Raw genomic sequence first — 13,741 nt, forward strand, 5'->3', positions numbered from 1 at the left:
TGTTGAGATGGTTGGCGCTCAAGGCACTTTGCAAAGTGCCTTGAGATGACATTTTGTAACACTTTGCACTTCTAGACAAACTGACCTATTCATTATGGGTCAGTTTGTCTAGAAGTAGTAGGTTTACCCTCTCTCCAAGAGCTGCCACTCATTTGTTAATTACTGGAACACTGCATGGAGAGATTCAGCCATGCCTTGTTTTGGACAGAAGACCCATCATAGTGAGCAACAATCCAGTGGGATCTATGTCAAGTGTAGTCAAAGAACCTGTTTTCTCCTTAAGTTGGAAGTCTTCTCAGAGGGATCTTTGTGAGTCCGTTTGCGTCATTGGGCCTCTGGACCAAAACAACTGACCTGTTTTCTATCTTCTGTCAAATGCTTTTCATTTTCATGCATAAATATCCAAATCTACAGGGATTATGATAGGTATAGGAAAATTGAGGTAGTGGCTGATTTGAAGGACTTTGAACGGCTGTTAGAAATTGTGCCATCGCTTCTCTATGAACAGATCAAAATGTTTAACAGCTATAAATGATTGAGCTGGGTTAGTTTGTCTTGAAGAGGTATGTTCACTCAATCTGCCCCTCCCTCAATCAGAATAAGCAGGGGTTCCCTTTCAGGCTATGATCTCATAAAGGAAGTATTTTACAACAGCAGAGTGTGGGTATGCCATAAACCTGAGGTTTCCTGCACAAATGATGCAGCTGATTTGGTCAGATCACCAGTGTGAACTATTTTGATCTGTGAAACAGTTCAGATTAGGTGCCTTGGTTTAGATGTAATGGAGAGACAAGGCATGCTTTCGGGGAAGAGCAAAAGAGTGTAACACACCCAGAGATTTTTGTGTTCCTAACACCTTGGCTGATTTCTGTTGATTTCTCCTTGATGTCACACAAGCAAGTGACATGTTTGAGGTGTTATTTTAGAATTCTTCCACAGGCTTACCTCCTACTAGCTTAATGTATCAGAGGCTAAAAAAGCCATAACATCATTTGCATTTTTGCAAATTGCTTAAATGCCAGGGTAATCTTAGTGTAAATGCATGTTTGACTTTGATGAAAGTGATAATTCATGCATGCTCAGTATGAGGGCTTGCTGCAAAGTCAACAACACAATGCAGACAACTTGTCCTCTGAGGCTGCAGGCTCATCCAGGGGGAATGGAAAGTCATTGACTCGATACAATCTGCTGGGTTTCTTTAGATAGAAAACGTTTTAAATTATTAGAATAATAAACTGAATTTAACTGAACGTGTCTCGGAATATGTCCACAATTCTGTTAAATTGACTTTTTTTGGTAAAGTTTCCTGACGGACCATGTGTTGTGAACTGTTGTTACAGAAAATAAATTAATTGCATTGAATTAAAAATGATCAAATCTGATTTATTATTGTAGTATTTAGAAAATACTAATACTTTTGGTAATCTTAACTACCCCCAAACAGGAAAATTTAGTCTAATTTCATGTCAGACCGTAATGAAAAAAACTTGTCTTTTTATACAGTTGTTGTAAAAAATCTTGTTTCAGTTGTATTTGTGAGTATTTCAAGATACTAAGAGATAGTTTTACCATGTGTTGTGTTTGATGACCTTAGGAAGGAATCTAAAGAATGCTGATAACTGACTTTAAAATCAGGACTAACAAATGGTCCAGGTAGAGTCAGAAGACCATCTGAGCCATAAAAGATGCATTATTTTTCTTTGAAGATAATAGAATGTGTAGTTTTGATTAAAACTGGATTAGAGTCTCTCCAGTTCAGCTGCCAGTGCTTATAAAGATACAAAATGTACAGATAATATAGAATTTTATATTTCTTTGAGAAAGGGGAGTATAATGAATGATTTTGGTAATTTAACGTTTTTTTTATGGCTAAATGTGTCTTCACTGATTTTAGTCGATAACACATCTACAGATAAAATTTTCAAGAGAACCGACTGTGGGATCAAAGAGTTAGGGATCGAAATCCATATTTATACATTTAAAGCTTCTCTTAGTGTCTTAAGTGAAGGCTTTTGCATACATTTTGGTTCTGTTAGTTGGATAATCGTATTTTTACAAGAAAACAGATCTCGCTTCTGTCACTGTCAACAGGAGGTGGGTGGTTTACAAGCAGGCAGTGAGGAGATGGTGACGGTCATGTAGGTTAAGGAGAACAGAATAATGAATGTCAAAGCTGATATCTAAATTATTTTAAACATATAATTATTTTTAGTCCACAAAAATAAATGAACTCATTTTGTACACGAGAATTTCCAGCTTCCCTTCTCCCAGAGACTGGTTTTCCCATCCTTTGTTCACTGTCTCCAGATGCCAGTAACAGCAGCCATGAGTCGAGGGTTGGCTCTATGAGCGAGAAAGAGAAGAAGGCTGTGATTCCCCTGGCCATCATTTCCACTCTCACTCTGCTGGGGCTGGTTGTTCTCGTTGGCATCTTCATCTACTGGAGGTCAGTACCACTGTCGCATCGCCCCTGCATGCTGTTTAGCAAACACTGTAAAGTTATTTTCTCACACGTGCAGCAGCCAACTCAGATAAAATATCCTATTATGGTTGTCACATTATGTTGTACCTTCATAACCACTGGTGTGGTCTAAATCTGAGAGATACATAGTAGTTTAGTGCTCCGCATTAATCTGTTCAAGGAGTCTAATTTCTGCTTTATCTTTAAAATAGTTTCAAACATTGTGAATCTTAAAGAGATCCACGATTAGATGTAACAATAGATTTTATTTGAAAAATATCTGTTTTAGATGTAAAAACAATACAGTAGAAATACCATTTCTACTGTAATTTATATAAATCAAAGTATAATATATAATAAAATCATAAATAAATAAATAAATAAAATAAATAAAAATATAAATAAATAATATAAATAATAAAATATAAATAATAATAATAAAATAATAAAAATATTTTGTCACGTTTACGCTGTTGTTTACTGCAATGCATTCTGGGTAAATGTGTACCAGGTCCTTTAGTGAAAGCTCTGTCCAGCCAAAAACAGCAATGAGTAACGTTAAACCTTTTCAGTTTGAACTGGAGTGCGTTGAAATTGATGACAATGTAATAATAATAATGATACTTCTAATAATAATTAATAATAATTAATGATGAATGACACGTACCGCTCATAAGACCTTGTGATCCTGGCAAGTAGTGCTCTGTGTCTGGCAGAGGTGTCAAGTAATTAAGTAAAAATACTTTACCTTAAGTAGGAATTTTGATTATTTATACTTTAGGCACGTAAATATTTTTTAGCTTACTTTTTACTTCTACTCCTTAGATTTTCAAGCTATTATCTGTACTTTGCTGGTGAAGATTCTCAATCATCCAGGTCGTGCTCATTCCAAAAAAGTAAAAAACAAAGCAACTGGACTTATTTTCCGTAGTTTGAAGACGTTTCACTTCCTATTCAGGAAGCTTTCTCAATTCAAAAAGTCTGGAGTAATGTGGAGTATCAAGCTTTATACTACTGCCAAACAAAAGCCTTGTAATGGCTTAGATTACATGTAAATTCAACAGAAACAGGTCCACCCCCTTAGTAATGGGCCATCGTTAAAGCCATTAAGCCAGCAGATTGGACCGAAACTGGTCCACTCTGTTAGGTACATCTAGAGCAGGGGTGTCTAATTATTTTTTCTATACTGGGACACTTTTGCATCATGAAGTCATTAAATGGGCCGGTAGCACGTGTATAGATAATACTTTTGATTTCATAATTTCAGTTCAGTTCACATAGAAGTATAAAAAATGCATAGTAACATAAAAGTAGCACCTTAGGCCCAATTTACAAAGTTTATATGCAAAAGAAATTGATACTGGGGTGTGTTACACTTTAAACTCTCATCATTCTGCATTACTTTTTCATTTTTTGGACATTTCTGGGTTGTTTCAATGTGTTGTGGGAAAACTGACATCTAGTGGCAGTATGATGTTACTACACAGTTAAAAAAATCTACATTTGCTGCAGGATGCACAGTTTCAGCCACTTTATACAATTCAAAAGTATATATGCCTCTATGACATGATGTGCCTTTTTTGACTTTTGAGGGCCAGATAAATTGTCTTAATGGGCCAGATTTGGCCCGCGGGCCTTGAGTTTGCCACATGATCTAGACTAGGGTAAAGGTTTAAAACAATGCTCTTGGCAACATAGCTCAAAATCAGTCAGACTAGATCAAAAGCATCTGTGAATATTCATTCTGAATCATGCAACAGACTATTTGATTTGGATCTGTACTTTAAATGAACCATTCTAACATATTAATGTGTTTTGATCTAAACCAGAGGTTTTCAACGTGGGGGTCTCAATCCCTAGAGGGGTCTCAGAGGTATTGCAGGGGGATCGGAAACCCCTGCGCCCTGCCCTTCAAACTTCCATGCTTATACCCAGTGGTAACAGCATAGGTGCTTTGGTTACAAGGGGGGACTTGCACAGTCTCTCCGTTAATCAAGGGGGGTCCGGGACTGAAAAAAGTTAAAGGCCACTGATCTAAACCATTCCACTGTAGCTCTAGTTGTATGTTTAATGGTACTTTACTGTTTGAAGGTGAACTATCATCCTCAAGCCTTCTGTATACTCCAACAGGTTTTATCTAGCTTTTTTTCTCCTGTTGAAGAACAGCAAATACTGCCCTGTGCACAACTCTGTGTTGGTCAGTCAAATGAAATCCATGTAATAACAGATTGAAGTTTGCGTTTGTACTGTGACAAAATGTGAAAATACTTTTGGAAGAGGGTGGGGAAATGTGTTTTTCATGAATTTAAAGAACGTTTACTTGTTTTCAATTGGATCTTCTTTATCGGCCGCACACTTGAAAGAGCTCTGATTACCTGTAAATATGCTCTTCAAATCTCACGCTCGCTCTCTGGTTTCTTCCAATGCTTAGTTAATTTCTGCACATGCTTCTGAGCTGTGATTACCCAACCCTGTTCCAGCAAATAAACAATTTCTGTTTATAATAAAACATACTTTAGTAAACTATTTTAGGGTAACCCAAGAGCTTCAATCCTGGTATCCATGTTTAACCTCCAGTAGAGGGCAGCATTGGTTGTATTTGACCCTGACTGATATGGATGAAAACAATTGAATGAAAGACGTTCGTGCCTAGTCCTACACGGCACAGCTTGTCTTTTAATGCAGTGAATTTTCTCCTAAGTGTTTGAGGGGCAAGTCCAAGTCAAGTCTGCAGTCTTTTGCCCTCAATCAGAGTCTAGTGTCAAGTGACTAACCACTGAAATAAACATTTTCCATCTAGTGTCCAACACCATGCTATTCTTCAAAGCCTTTGTTTCACAAACCTAAAATTCTTAATATTTATATTAATGCTTATCAAACATGTATTTTTATTGATAATGTTTTTAAACAGGAAAGAATCCTGGCAAAACTATTTTAAAACAAAGTCAAGTGTCCAGAATTACTCAACCAGGTGAGATCTAGAACTACAGCCAACTGATACCTCACCTCCAGGGTCAGTACAGGGGTGCCAAATTATGCAATACATACTTCTATATAGAAAAACAAAATGGTGGAACTAATCTATGTGTCTTAGAAATAAATTAACTTTTTCAATACTACTCTAGTTTATTGAATATATGCATTTATGTGCTAATAATAGAAATTGATTAAAACCTCTTAATACTGAATTTCTGAATAATTCAAAGTGCTATTTAACGATTGTTGATCCCCGTCCTCATGTTTTCCACTTCTTCATTAAATGTTGCACTATATATGATTTGGAGGTTTATCTTCACCTCACTATAAGTTTCTAATAATATTGTGAAATCAGTTTCTAAATCCACATCCACCTTTGTTCTGAATTCTTTCAAATTTAAGGTATAAATAACATAAAGAATGAGTCAAAGTCAAGTGAGGACTTATAAAAGCATCTTAAATTTCTGAATTAAAAAAACAGGATTTCAATATTTCCAGCCATAAACGTAAGTGTGATGTTGCAGCTAGCATAGAATATCAGGGGTAAGTTATGTTCATTTTGTTCTGAAATGATTCAAAGTTATTTGAGCGAGTGTTAAGTTAGAGAGCCATTCATTTTGTCTTTATAATGCTGCTGCAGCTAACATGCACAGATTCTCTTTGAATCATAACATCCCATAGAAATCCACCGTCATTACTGGCTTATAATCAAGTTCATCCTTTCACAGTAAATCATACGCAGCAGCTACAATCTGTAGCTCATACACTGGCTTCCTTTCTTCATTACAGGAGATCAAAACTGCTACTAAGACTCGAGTCTCAGACCACGAGTCCAAGTCAAGTCTCTGGTCTTTAGGACACAAGTCTGGAGGGATTTATTATAGTGACTTAAGTGCGACTCGAGTCTCAAGTGGCCATCTCTGATTATATAATTATGAAAAGGATAGTGTGGTGAAATATTAACCAAACAAGAAATTATAAAGACCTGTGGAACACCTTCCAGTTTGGAGAGTTGTGATTGTGGGGGATAATAGAACTGTTTATTTTTGCCCCAAAGCAATTTAACCGTGGCACATCTCTAAACAGCACCAGCGCCTGAAGTTCTGGAAGCGCTTGAATCACTGTCTTCTGGCTCATTCCATATAGTTGCCTCTGTCAGTCCTTCAAATGTCTTCAGAAAATAGCTGACCAGGCTCCTCATGTCTTCTTTTTGCCATTTTAATTGTACACACTTTCCCTAGCATGACTTCCCTGCAGCCTTAAAAAACTTGTATAAATTGGCAGTCGATGCAAAATAATTTAATAATTTAACCTTCACCCCATTTGTGTGCCCGTTTACTGCCAAATGTTGAAGCAGAAAAGGCCACTCAGAAGATGACATGCTGTATGTAGCAGCAACCTGTGGAGCATAATGATAAAACAAATCAGAGGTGGACATGGGCACACAGCAGGCAGGTTCATGTAATTACCAAAATCCTCCTGTGGTGGAAAATTCTTATGCAGTGTTTTTCTATTTGTGAGTTCTTCTCTTTGTCGTGATGAAGTTTCCATTTGTGGGTTTGGGTTCTCAGCTGATTCTTATGGTCCACTATTGTCTTCCCTGTTGACACATTACCTTATCTGAAGGACATGTTTTATTCGAGAGTGGCATAATATGTAAGGGTGTAAACAAGAAATTCCTGTCCTCTGTAAAAAATGTGTGCAATTGATTTGACAGGGAAATTCCTCCATAAATCCAAGATTTTCCTTTCTCTTTGGAATTCTTAATCTCTTTCTCAATATGTCTCCTGAATTATGCTCAGTGTTTCTATTCCGGTGTGTCACCGCTGTGACTAGCGGTACATTTAGTCTGTGGCCATCTCATTTCTCATTTTAGAGCTGTCAGTGAATGTGCAGGTCTCACCACTCATTCTCTTTTTCATGTTTTGATTTGTTGGCAAATGATGGCTTTTATAATTTCCCCGACATGCAAAAGAGGAATTTGAAAACAAAATCTTATTTTTGACCCACTCAGACTGTGAAATAACCATCTTCATAAATCTGATCAAATATACTGTCGGGCAGGGTTTTAACACTTTTAGCCAGATTTTCACTGACTGTACTTTTTAAAGTAATTTTCCAGTTCCGCATCAGAGACTTGTTGTTCTTGTTTTGCACTCTGCTTGTTGTTGTATATCAAAGATTGAGCAGTGCTAAGCCAGTGATAATCTGAGGAGCAAGGGGATTAGTCCTCGCTGAAGGATGTTTTTCAGCTGCAGCAATTTGAGCATCCACTCAACTGATATGTCTAGAGAGGCTTGCTGAATAGAAAATGACATCCGCCTGATTATGTTGGGTCCAGGGAGTCCTGTTAGTGTCTCAGTGGGGTGACGACAAGAAGCCAAACCTGCACTAATCCTGCTGCATTCGGCTCCTTATTGCTCCTTTGTGACAAGACCGAGCTCATTTGGAGGCACGCTGTTTTGTATGGGTCAGTGGAATTCTCATATCCACCTTCATTGTACCTCTTGGTGTTTTACTCTTTCTTTTTTTCTTTCAAATTGATAGGAATGCTTCTTCATAATATTATGCTTGCTAGAAGCAAAGTATTGTGATGCCTTGACTTACAAGTTTAAAGAAGTAATAAGTAAGAAATTTACTGCAAAATTTATCAAAATCATTCTCACTTGTCACCCGGTATGGAAGTAACATTCCCTATTAACAATCATCCTCTCCATCAACAATGTCTTAGTCAAGTTTTTCTCTTTCAAACCTAGAGGTACGGTCCGGAACTACTTTGGTGCAGCGTGTAGCCTGTGTCCACTTCCTTGTTCCTGAGCCAATCATATGAGAGTTCCCAGGGCTCCCAAAACAGAGCGCAGCAATTTGTATTTTATCTTAGCAAAAGAGCAGCAGCCTCCTAACATGGAAGCCAGTACGAGAAGCTGACGGGAAATAGAACAGAATACAGCAGCATCTACGTATCCTGTGTAAGAAAAAATTCAGCTGTGTTTCACACCAGCAATGGACCATTGTGTATGTGTTGTTTCCGATTTACAACCCTAGGTGTTAGTGCTTATTGTAGTGCTAGTAGTGCTTATTGCTCCTTTAATTTGTTCTGTGACAGAGCACATGCTGTAATTCAAATGTTAAACCCATCTTTCCCACTGAAATATATTGAACAGCCCTTAATCTGTTCCAGTACCTTCAAAAAATTCAACTCAAACTGCAATTTTGTATATTGCTTTGATTAAGAAAAATGCCTGTGAAAACTCTCAGTTATCCGGGTCAATGCAACAGCAAACTGGCTTAAATCGGAGGCAACCAGATGTTAAATAATTGACCTTCTGCGACCACCCCAGGTTCTTTTTCTGAATAATTAGGCCGTGGGCCAGAATCTGTAGGGTGACTTTTCGTATGAACTGTCAGGGGGCAACTTTCTTCCACTGGGATAAGTTGCTACACATAGCAGTGATCTCAAAACACCAATGTTCCCATGTTTTCACTTGCACATTAATAAGTTATAGACGATAAAAAAATCGAAACTGTGGCGCTCCGGTCCAAGAGGTCACGTGATTCGATTTTTGCTGCTCAGCCAATCAGATTGCTGTATTGTCAGCTTGGCGCGTTCAACCACGTCATCATGGCTGCGCCTGTAAAGGGTTGTAAACATTTGTTTACAGATGAAGAAAGCCCAATAATAGCATTTTCTGGCGCCAGTTGGCAAAGATCTTGATGGCAATGAAAAATTCAATTTCAATTCAATTCAATTTTATTTATATAGCGCCAAATCATGAAACATGTCATCTCAAGGCACTTTACAAAGTCAAGTTCAATCATATTATACAGATTGGGTCAGATTATACAGATTGGTCAAAAATGTCCTATATAAGGAAACCAGTTGATTGCATCAAAATCCCGACAAGCAGCATTCACTCCTGGGGAAGCGTAGAGCCACAGGAAGAGTCATCTGCATTGTACATGGCTTTGCTGCAATCCCTCATACTGAGCAAGCATGAAGCGACAGTGGGAAGAAAAACCACCCATTAACGGGAAGGAAAAACCTCCGGCAGAACCGGGCTCAGTATGAACGGTCATCTGCCTCGACCGACTGGGGTTACAGAAGACAGAACAGAGACACAACAAGAGAAACAAAAAAACACAGAAGCACACATTGATCTAATAATCTGTTCTACATTAGATGGTAGTAGCGGGTGAGCCGTCTTCTCTGGATGATGTCACAGTTAACAGAACGCCAGACCAGGTGTACCTAGTATGAAGAGAAAAGAGAGAGAACAGAAAGTTAAAGCAGAAATGACAACACATAATGCATAATTGAAGAACAGTAGAACTCAATAGAGTGAGAAAATTAGATCCTGATATACTCCAGTAGCCTAAGCCTATAGCAGTAAAACTATAAAGGTAGCTGAGAGTAACATGAGCCACTAGTTATAATTTTTGTCAAAAAGAAAAGTTTTAAGCCTAGTCTTAAAAGTAGACAGAAAAAGAAATAGCCCAGACCATCCATTGATCCATTTTCTAACACGCTTATTCCTGCTGGGTTCGCGAGGTGCAGGTGCCGATCTCCAGCTGTCAATGGGCGAGAGGCGGGGTACAACCTGAACAGGTCGGCAGTCCATCACAGGGCAGAAATAGCCCAGACTTTTGCCCAATTTATTGTGAAATCACCAAGACCTGCTGCGCTAGGATAGCACAGGCAACAGGTGTCGTTGTGCCAAACGACTTATCCACGCCAGAATTTGTATCCCCTGTGTCGGGAGTGTGTTTGAAATCAATAAAACTTTTAACCTTCAGCTTTGTGAAGTCTAAATATTTTTAAACATCACATTCTAATAAAATGAAATTGATTTTTTTAAACTCCTAATACATTGTTCTATTATTAAAAGCGACACATTTCCTTTTCTTAATATGGTTAATATCTCTATATGGTTCTTGGTTAAATTAAAATCTTATAAAATCTGATAATTTTGGTTGTACCTTTTATTCAGTGTTCATTTGATCACACGTGAAATCCGCTTTATATGATCTATTGATGCAGGTCAAAAAAAGAAAAAGAAAAAAGAGAACCAGCAGACAGCTGTGATGGACTCAGGAAGGTGGATTTTTGGTTTCAGCAGACAGACATGCGACAATCTAATAACATAAAGCTAATATTTTCGTGACACATCTGGAAATGACCACAGAGCCGTTTTCATTCTCATAACGTGTTATATTGAGTGATCAATCGAGTTTTAACCGACATAGCAATCACTTGTGATAGCACTAACAAGTGTTACAATATCAGTTTTTTCACACTAACTGAACGATAATGTAACGACACCATTGCTATATTTCATTAAGAAAAGTAAAACATCTTCATTTCAATGCCTAATAGGTTGGAAATGAGGCGGAGTTCACTGGATTCATTCTTTCAGCTGAATGTGCTCCAGGTGCAGGGGATACAAATTCTGGCGGGGATGAGTCGTTTGGCACAACGACACCTGTCGCCTGTGCTATCCTAGCGCAGCAGGTCTTGGTGATAACACAGTAAATTGGGCAAAAGCCTGGGCTATTTCTGCCCAGGGATGGACTGGCAACCTGTCCAAGTTGTACCCCGCCTCTCGCCCATTGACAGCTGGAGATAGACACCTGCACCTCGCGAACCCAGCAGGGATAAGCGTGCTAGAAAATGGATGGATGGATGGTCTGGGCTATTTCTTTTTCATTGCCATCAAGATCTTTGCCAACTGGCGCCAGAAAATGCTATTATTGGGCTTTCTTCATCTGGAAATTTTTTTTACAACCCTTTACAGGCGCAGCAATGATGACGTGGTTGAATGCGCCCAGCTGACAATACAGCGATCTGAATGGCTAAGCAGCAAAAATCGAATCACGTGACCTCTTGGACCGGAGTAGCACAGTTTAGATTTTTTTTATCGGCTATAACTTATTAATGTGCAAGTGAAAACGTGAGAACATTGGTGTTTTGAGATCACTGCTATGTGTAACAACTTATCCCAGTGAAAGAAAGTTGCCCCCTGACAGTTCATACAAAACTTCTTAAGGAGATGTCCTACAGAATCTGGCCCACGGACTAAATGTGGTGTTTCTCTTGTAGACTTCTGTAGTAATAAAAAGACTCTTAAAACTGAAACTATATTTTACCATATTTAATCTAAAAGGTAGAGGAATGTTTACAGATTTAGTGCTGGACTCTCATACACAACAATGCAATGGGCAGATTTCCGGGTGCCAGAGAGCCCCGTTCATTCCTCACACAGATATTAAGTAGGATCCATTATGTACACCCATTCAGGGCGTGCCTAATCAGTCATTCTATCCAATCTAAGTATGTCAGACACTGTGCCTCCAGAGTTCGTCTATCTGTAATTTCCATAGTAACCGATTTTGCAGTCCAGTCTCTGTAATCTCATAATCTCTAACACATACTTTTGTTCAGTTCTTTTTGAAAACGTTTTGATACCTATCCAAGAGTCTTTATCAATTCTGGTGGCTCACACTTAAGCAACCTGCAGTTGATGCACTGCTGTTTTTAAAGGACATGGAGGCCCATCCACCTAAGCGCATTCTTGGTTAGATGCAAATCAGTGACCCACCCGTCACTGTCCTGAGTCGTTAGAAGCTACAGGGTACTTCATTGTTATTGTTTTGATGCGGGTTTTTCGCACATGCGCGCCGGACTGGTAGGCAAAAGGCGAACACAATGGCGGACGCAAACAGAGAAACTGACAAGTTCTCCACGTATTTTTCTTCTTTAGATAACGTACTACAAGATCGTTTTAAGAGTAAGTTGATGGTTGATGGTATCAGATTGCCAGATCCACACAGCAAAAGCCTGAAGGGACGGAGCGAGTCTGTGAAATGCTGGCCAAGGGTTCCGTACCACGACACATACAGCTGCCTTATAAACACGCAGGCCAGCGCACACGAGAGAGCACGAAAGCCATGAAACCACTGGACGGCTACAAATATTTTATATCAGGAAAAAGGTTCCAGCAACGCCCGCGACGCCATGAGGGATTAAGCAGGTCAAAAAATGGATGGATGGATGGATGGATGTTGTTCACACATGATTGTGCAACAGCACAAAGCGGCGTCGGACACAGGCCGCGTCTCAGCAGATGGGTGGCGGTGTCGGCGACATTGCAGCGTAAACACAGAAGTACTAGCGCCCGTGAACGGGGGCGTAATAGCAGCAGCAGCTGCTGTAGCTGCAGCAGCGGCTTCTCCGGCCCGTGTAGTGTTTACGCAGCAGCCGCTGGCTTCTGCTGCCGCAGCCCGTGAACGGGCGAAGCAGCCGCTGCTGCTGCGTCTCCGGCCCGTGTAGCGATCGCCACCTCCCCTCCGGCGCTATTTAAGTAGAACAATGACTAGAGCAGAATTAAGTTGTATTTACCGGAGATGAAGTGTAGACTGCAAATTCTCTCGTAGAATGATCGCTCCCCCAGTCCATTGGGAGTGTCTGCCTGCGCTCTTTTCATTGAAAATATCCATTTCTTTCTTCGTCCTTCCTCCTTCGGTAAACGACAAAAACGTACATCCAACGATTTGGAATGCCTCTCTGTGCAACCGGGAGCACAACAAGTCGTAGGCATTGTTTAGATTCCAAAAATAAGCAAAGTAAAAGTACGCTCTAAATCACCCGTTTTGTCATGTAGTAGACGAGAACAGTACTGTTTTTGCCTACCCGCGGGACTCGGATGTAGCGCTGACGTCACGCGGGAACTACTCTACTGCTTGGTGTGAGTGGAGTACTTGGTCACCTGAATCATGAGAGTGCTCATGTGATCTCTTTGGAAAGTGTTGGAGGACTGAGCTGTAAACACTGAGGATCCTTTAAGTAATGGCTTTTCTCTTTTAACCAAGATGGCTTCTTTCACACTCTTTCAAACCATCTGTTCTTCCTGTGGAACTCTCATCATGTTCTCTAGAGAGTCTGTCTCCCTCTTGTTTGTCTGGGAGTCTCACCAGCATTGGTCCATGATTGCTGTCAATCATTAACAGCTCATTAAGTCAAGGTTGTGTCCCATCTTGTTTTAAGCACACAGAAGTTACTCCGTTATCGAAGAAACCCAATCTCGATGTTAGCATTGTTGGTAACTATCGGCCAATTTCAAAGCTGCCTTTTCAATAACTTGCTGGAGAAAACTGGAGAAAGTCAATGCAGATCCCTACTACAGTTTCAGTCTGGTTTTAGAAAACGGCAGTTTAGTGAGACAGTTATTTAAAAGGTTTATATTGATCTTTTAATGGCTTCTGATTCAGGGAAATGTTCTGTATGTCATGATTTGGGTTTTGTTTTGG

General features: G+C 39.5%; 1 protein-coding gene across 7 annotated transcripts in view; it reads left to right on the top strand.

Annotated features, from left to right (window-relative positions):
- The window catches only part of ptprz1a (protein tyrosine phosphatase receptor type Z1a), a 176,175-nt gene that overhangs the window by 113,691 nt on the left and 48,743 nt on the right, over positions 1 to 13,741 (top strand). For all 7 annotated transcript variants that reach the window (XM_021322753.2, XM_021322752.2, XM_012874937.3 and 4 more), the window contains one exon: positions 2,308 to 2,446. In XM_021322753.2, the coding sequence (XP_021178428.2) occupies positions 2,308 to 2,446 (139 nt within the window). The remainder of the gene's footprint in view (positions 1 to 2,307; positions 2,447 to 13,741) is intronic.

The sequence above is a fragment of the Fundulus heteroclitus genome, chromosome 2 (assembly GCF_011125445.2).
Source record: "Fundulus heteroclitus isolate FHET01 chromosome 2, MU-UCD_Fhet_4.1, whole genome shotgun sequence".
Classification (NCBI taxonomy): Eukaryota; Metazoa; Chordata; class Actinopteri; order Cyprinodontiformes; family Fundulidae; genus Fundulus; species Fundulus heteroclitus.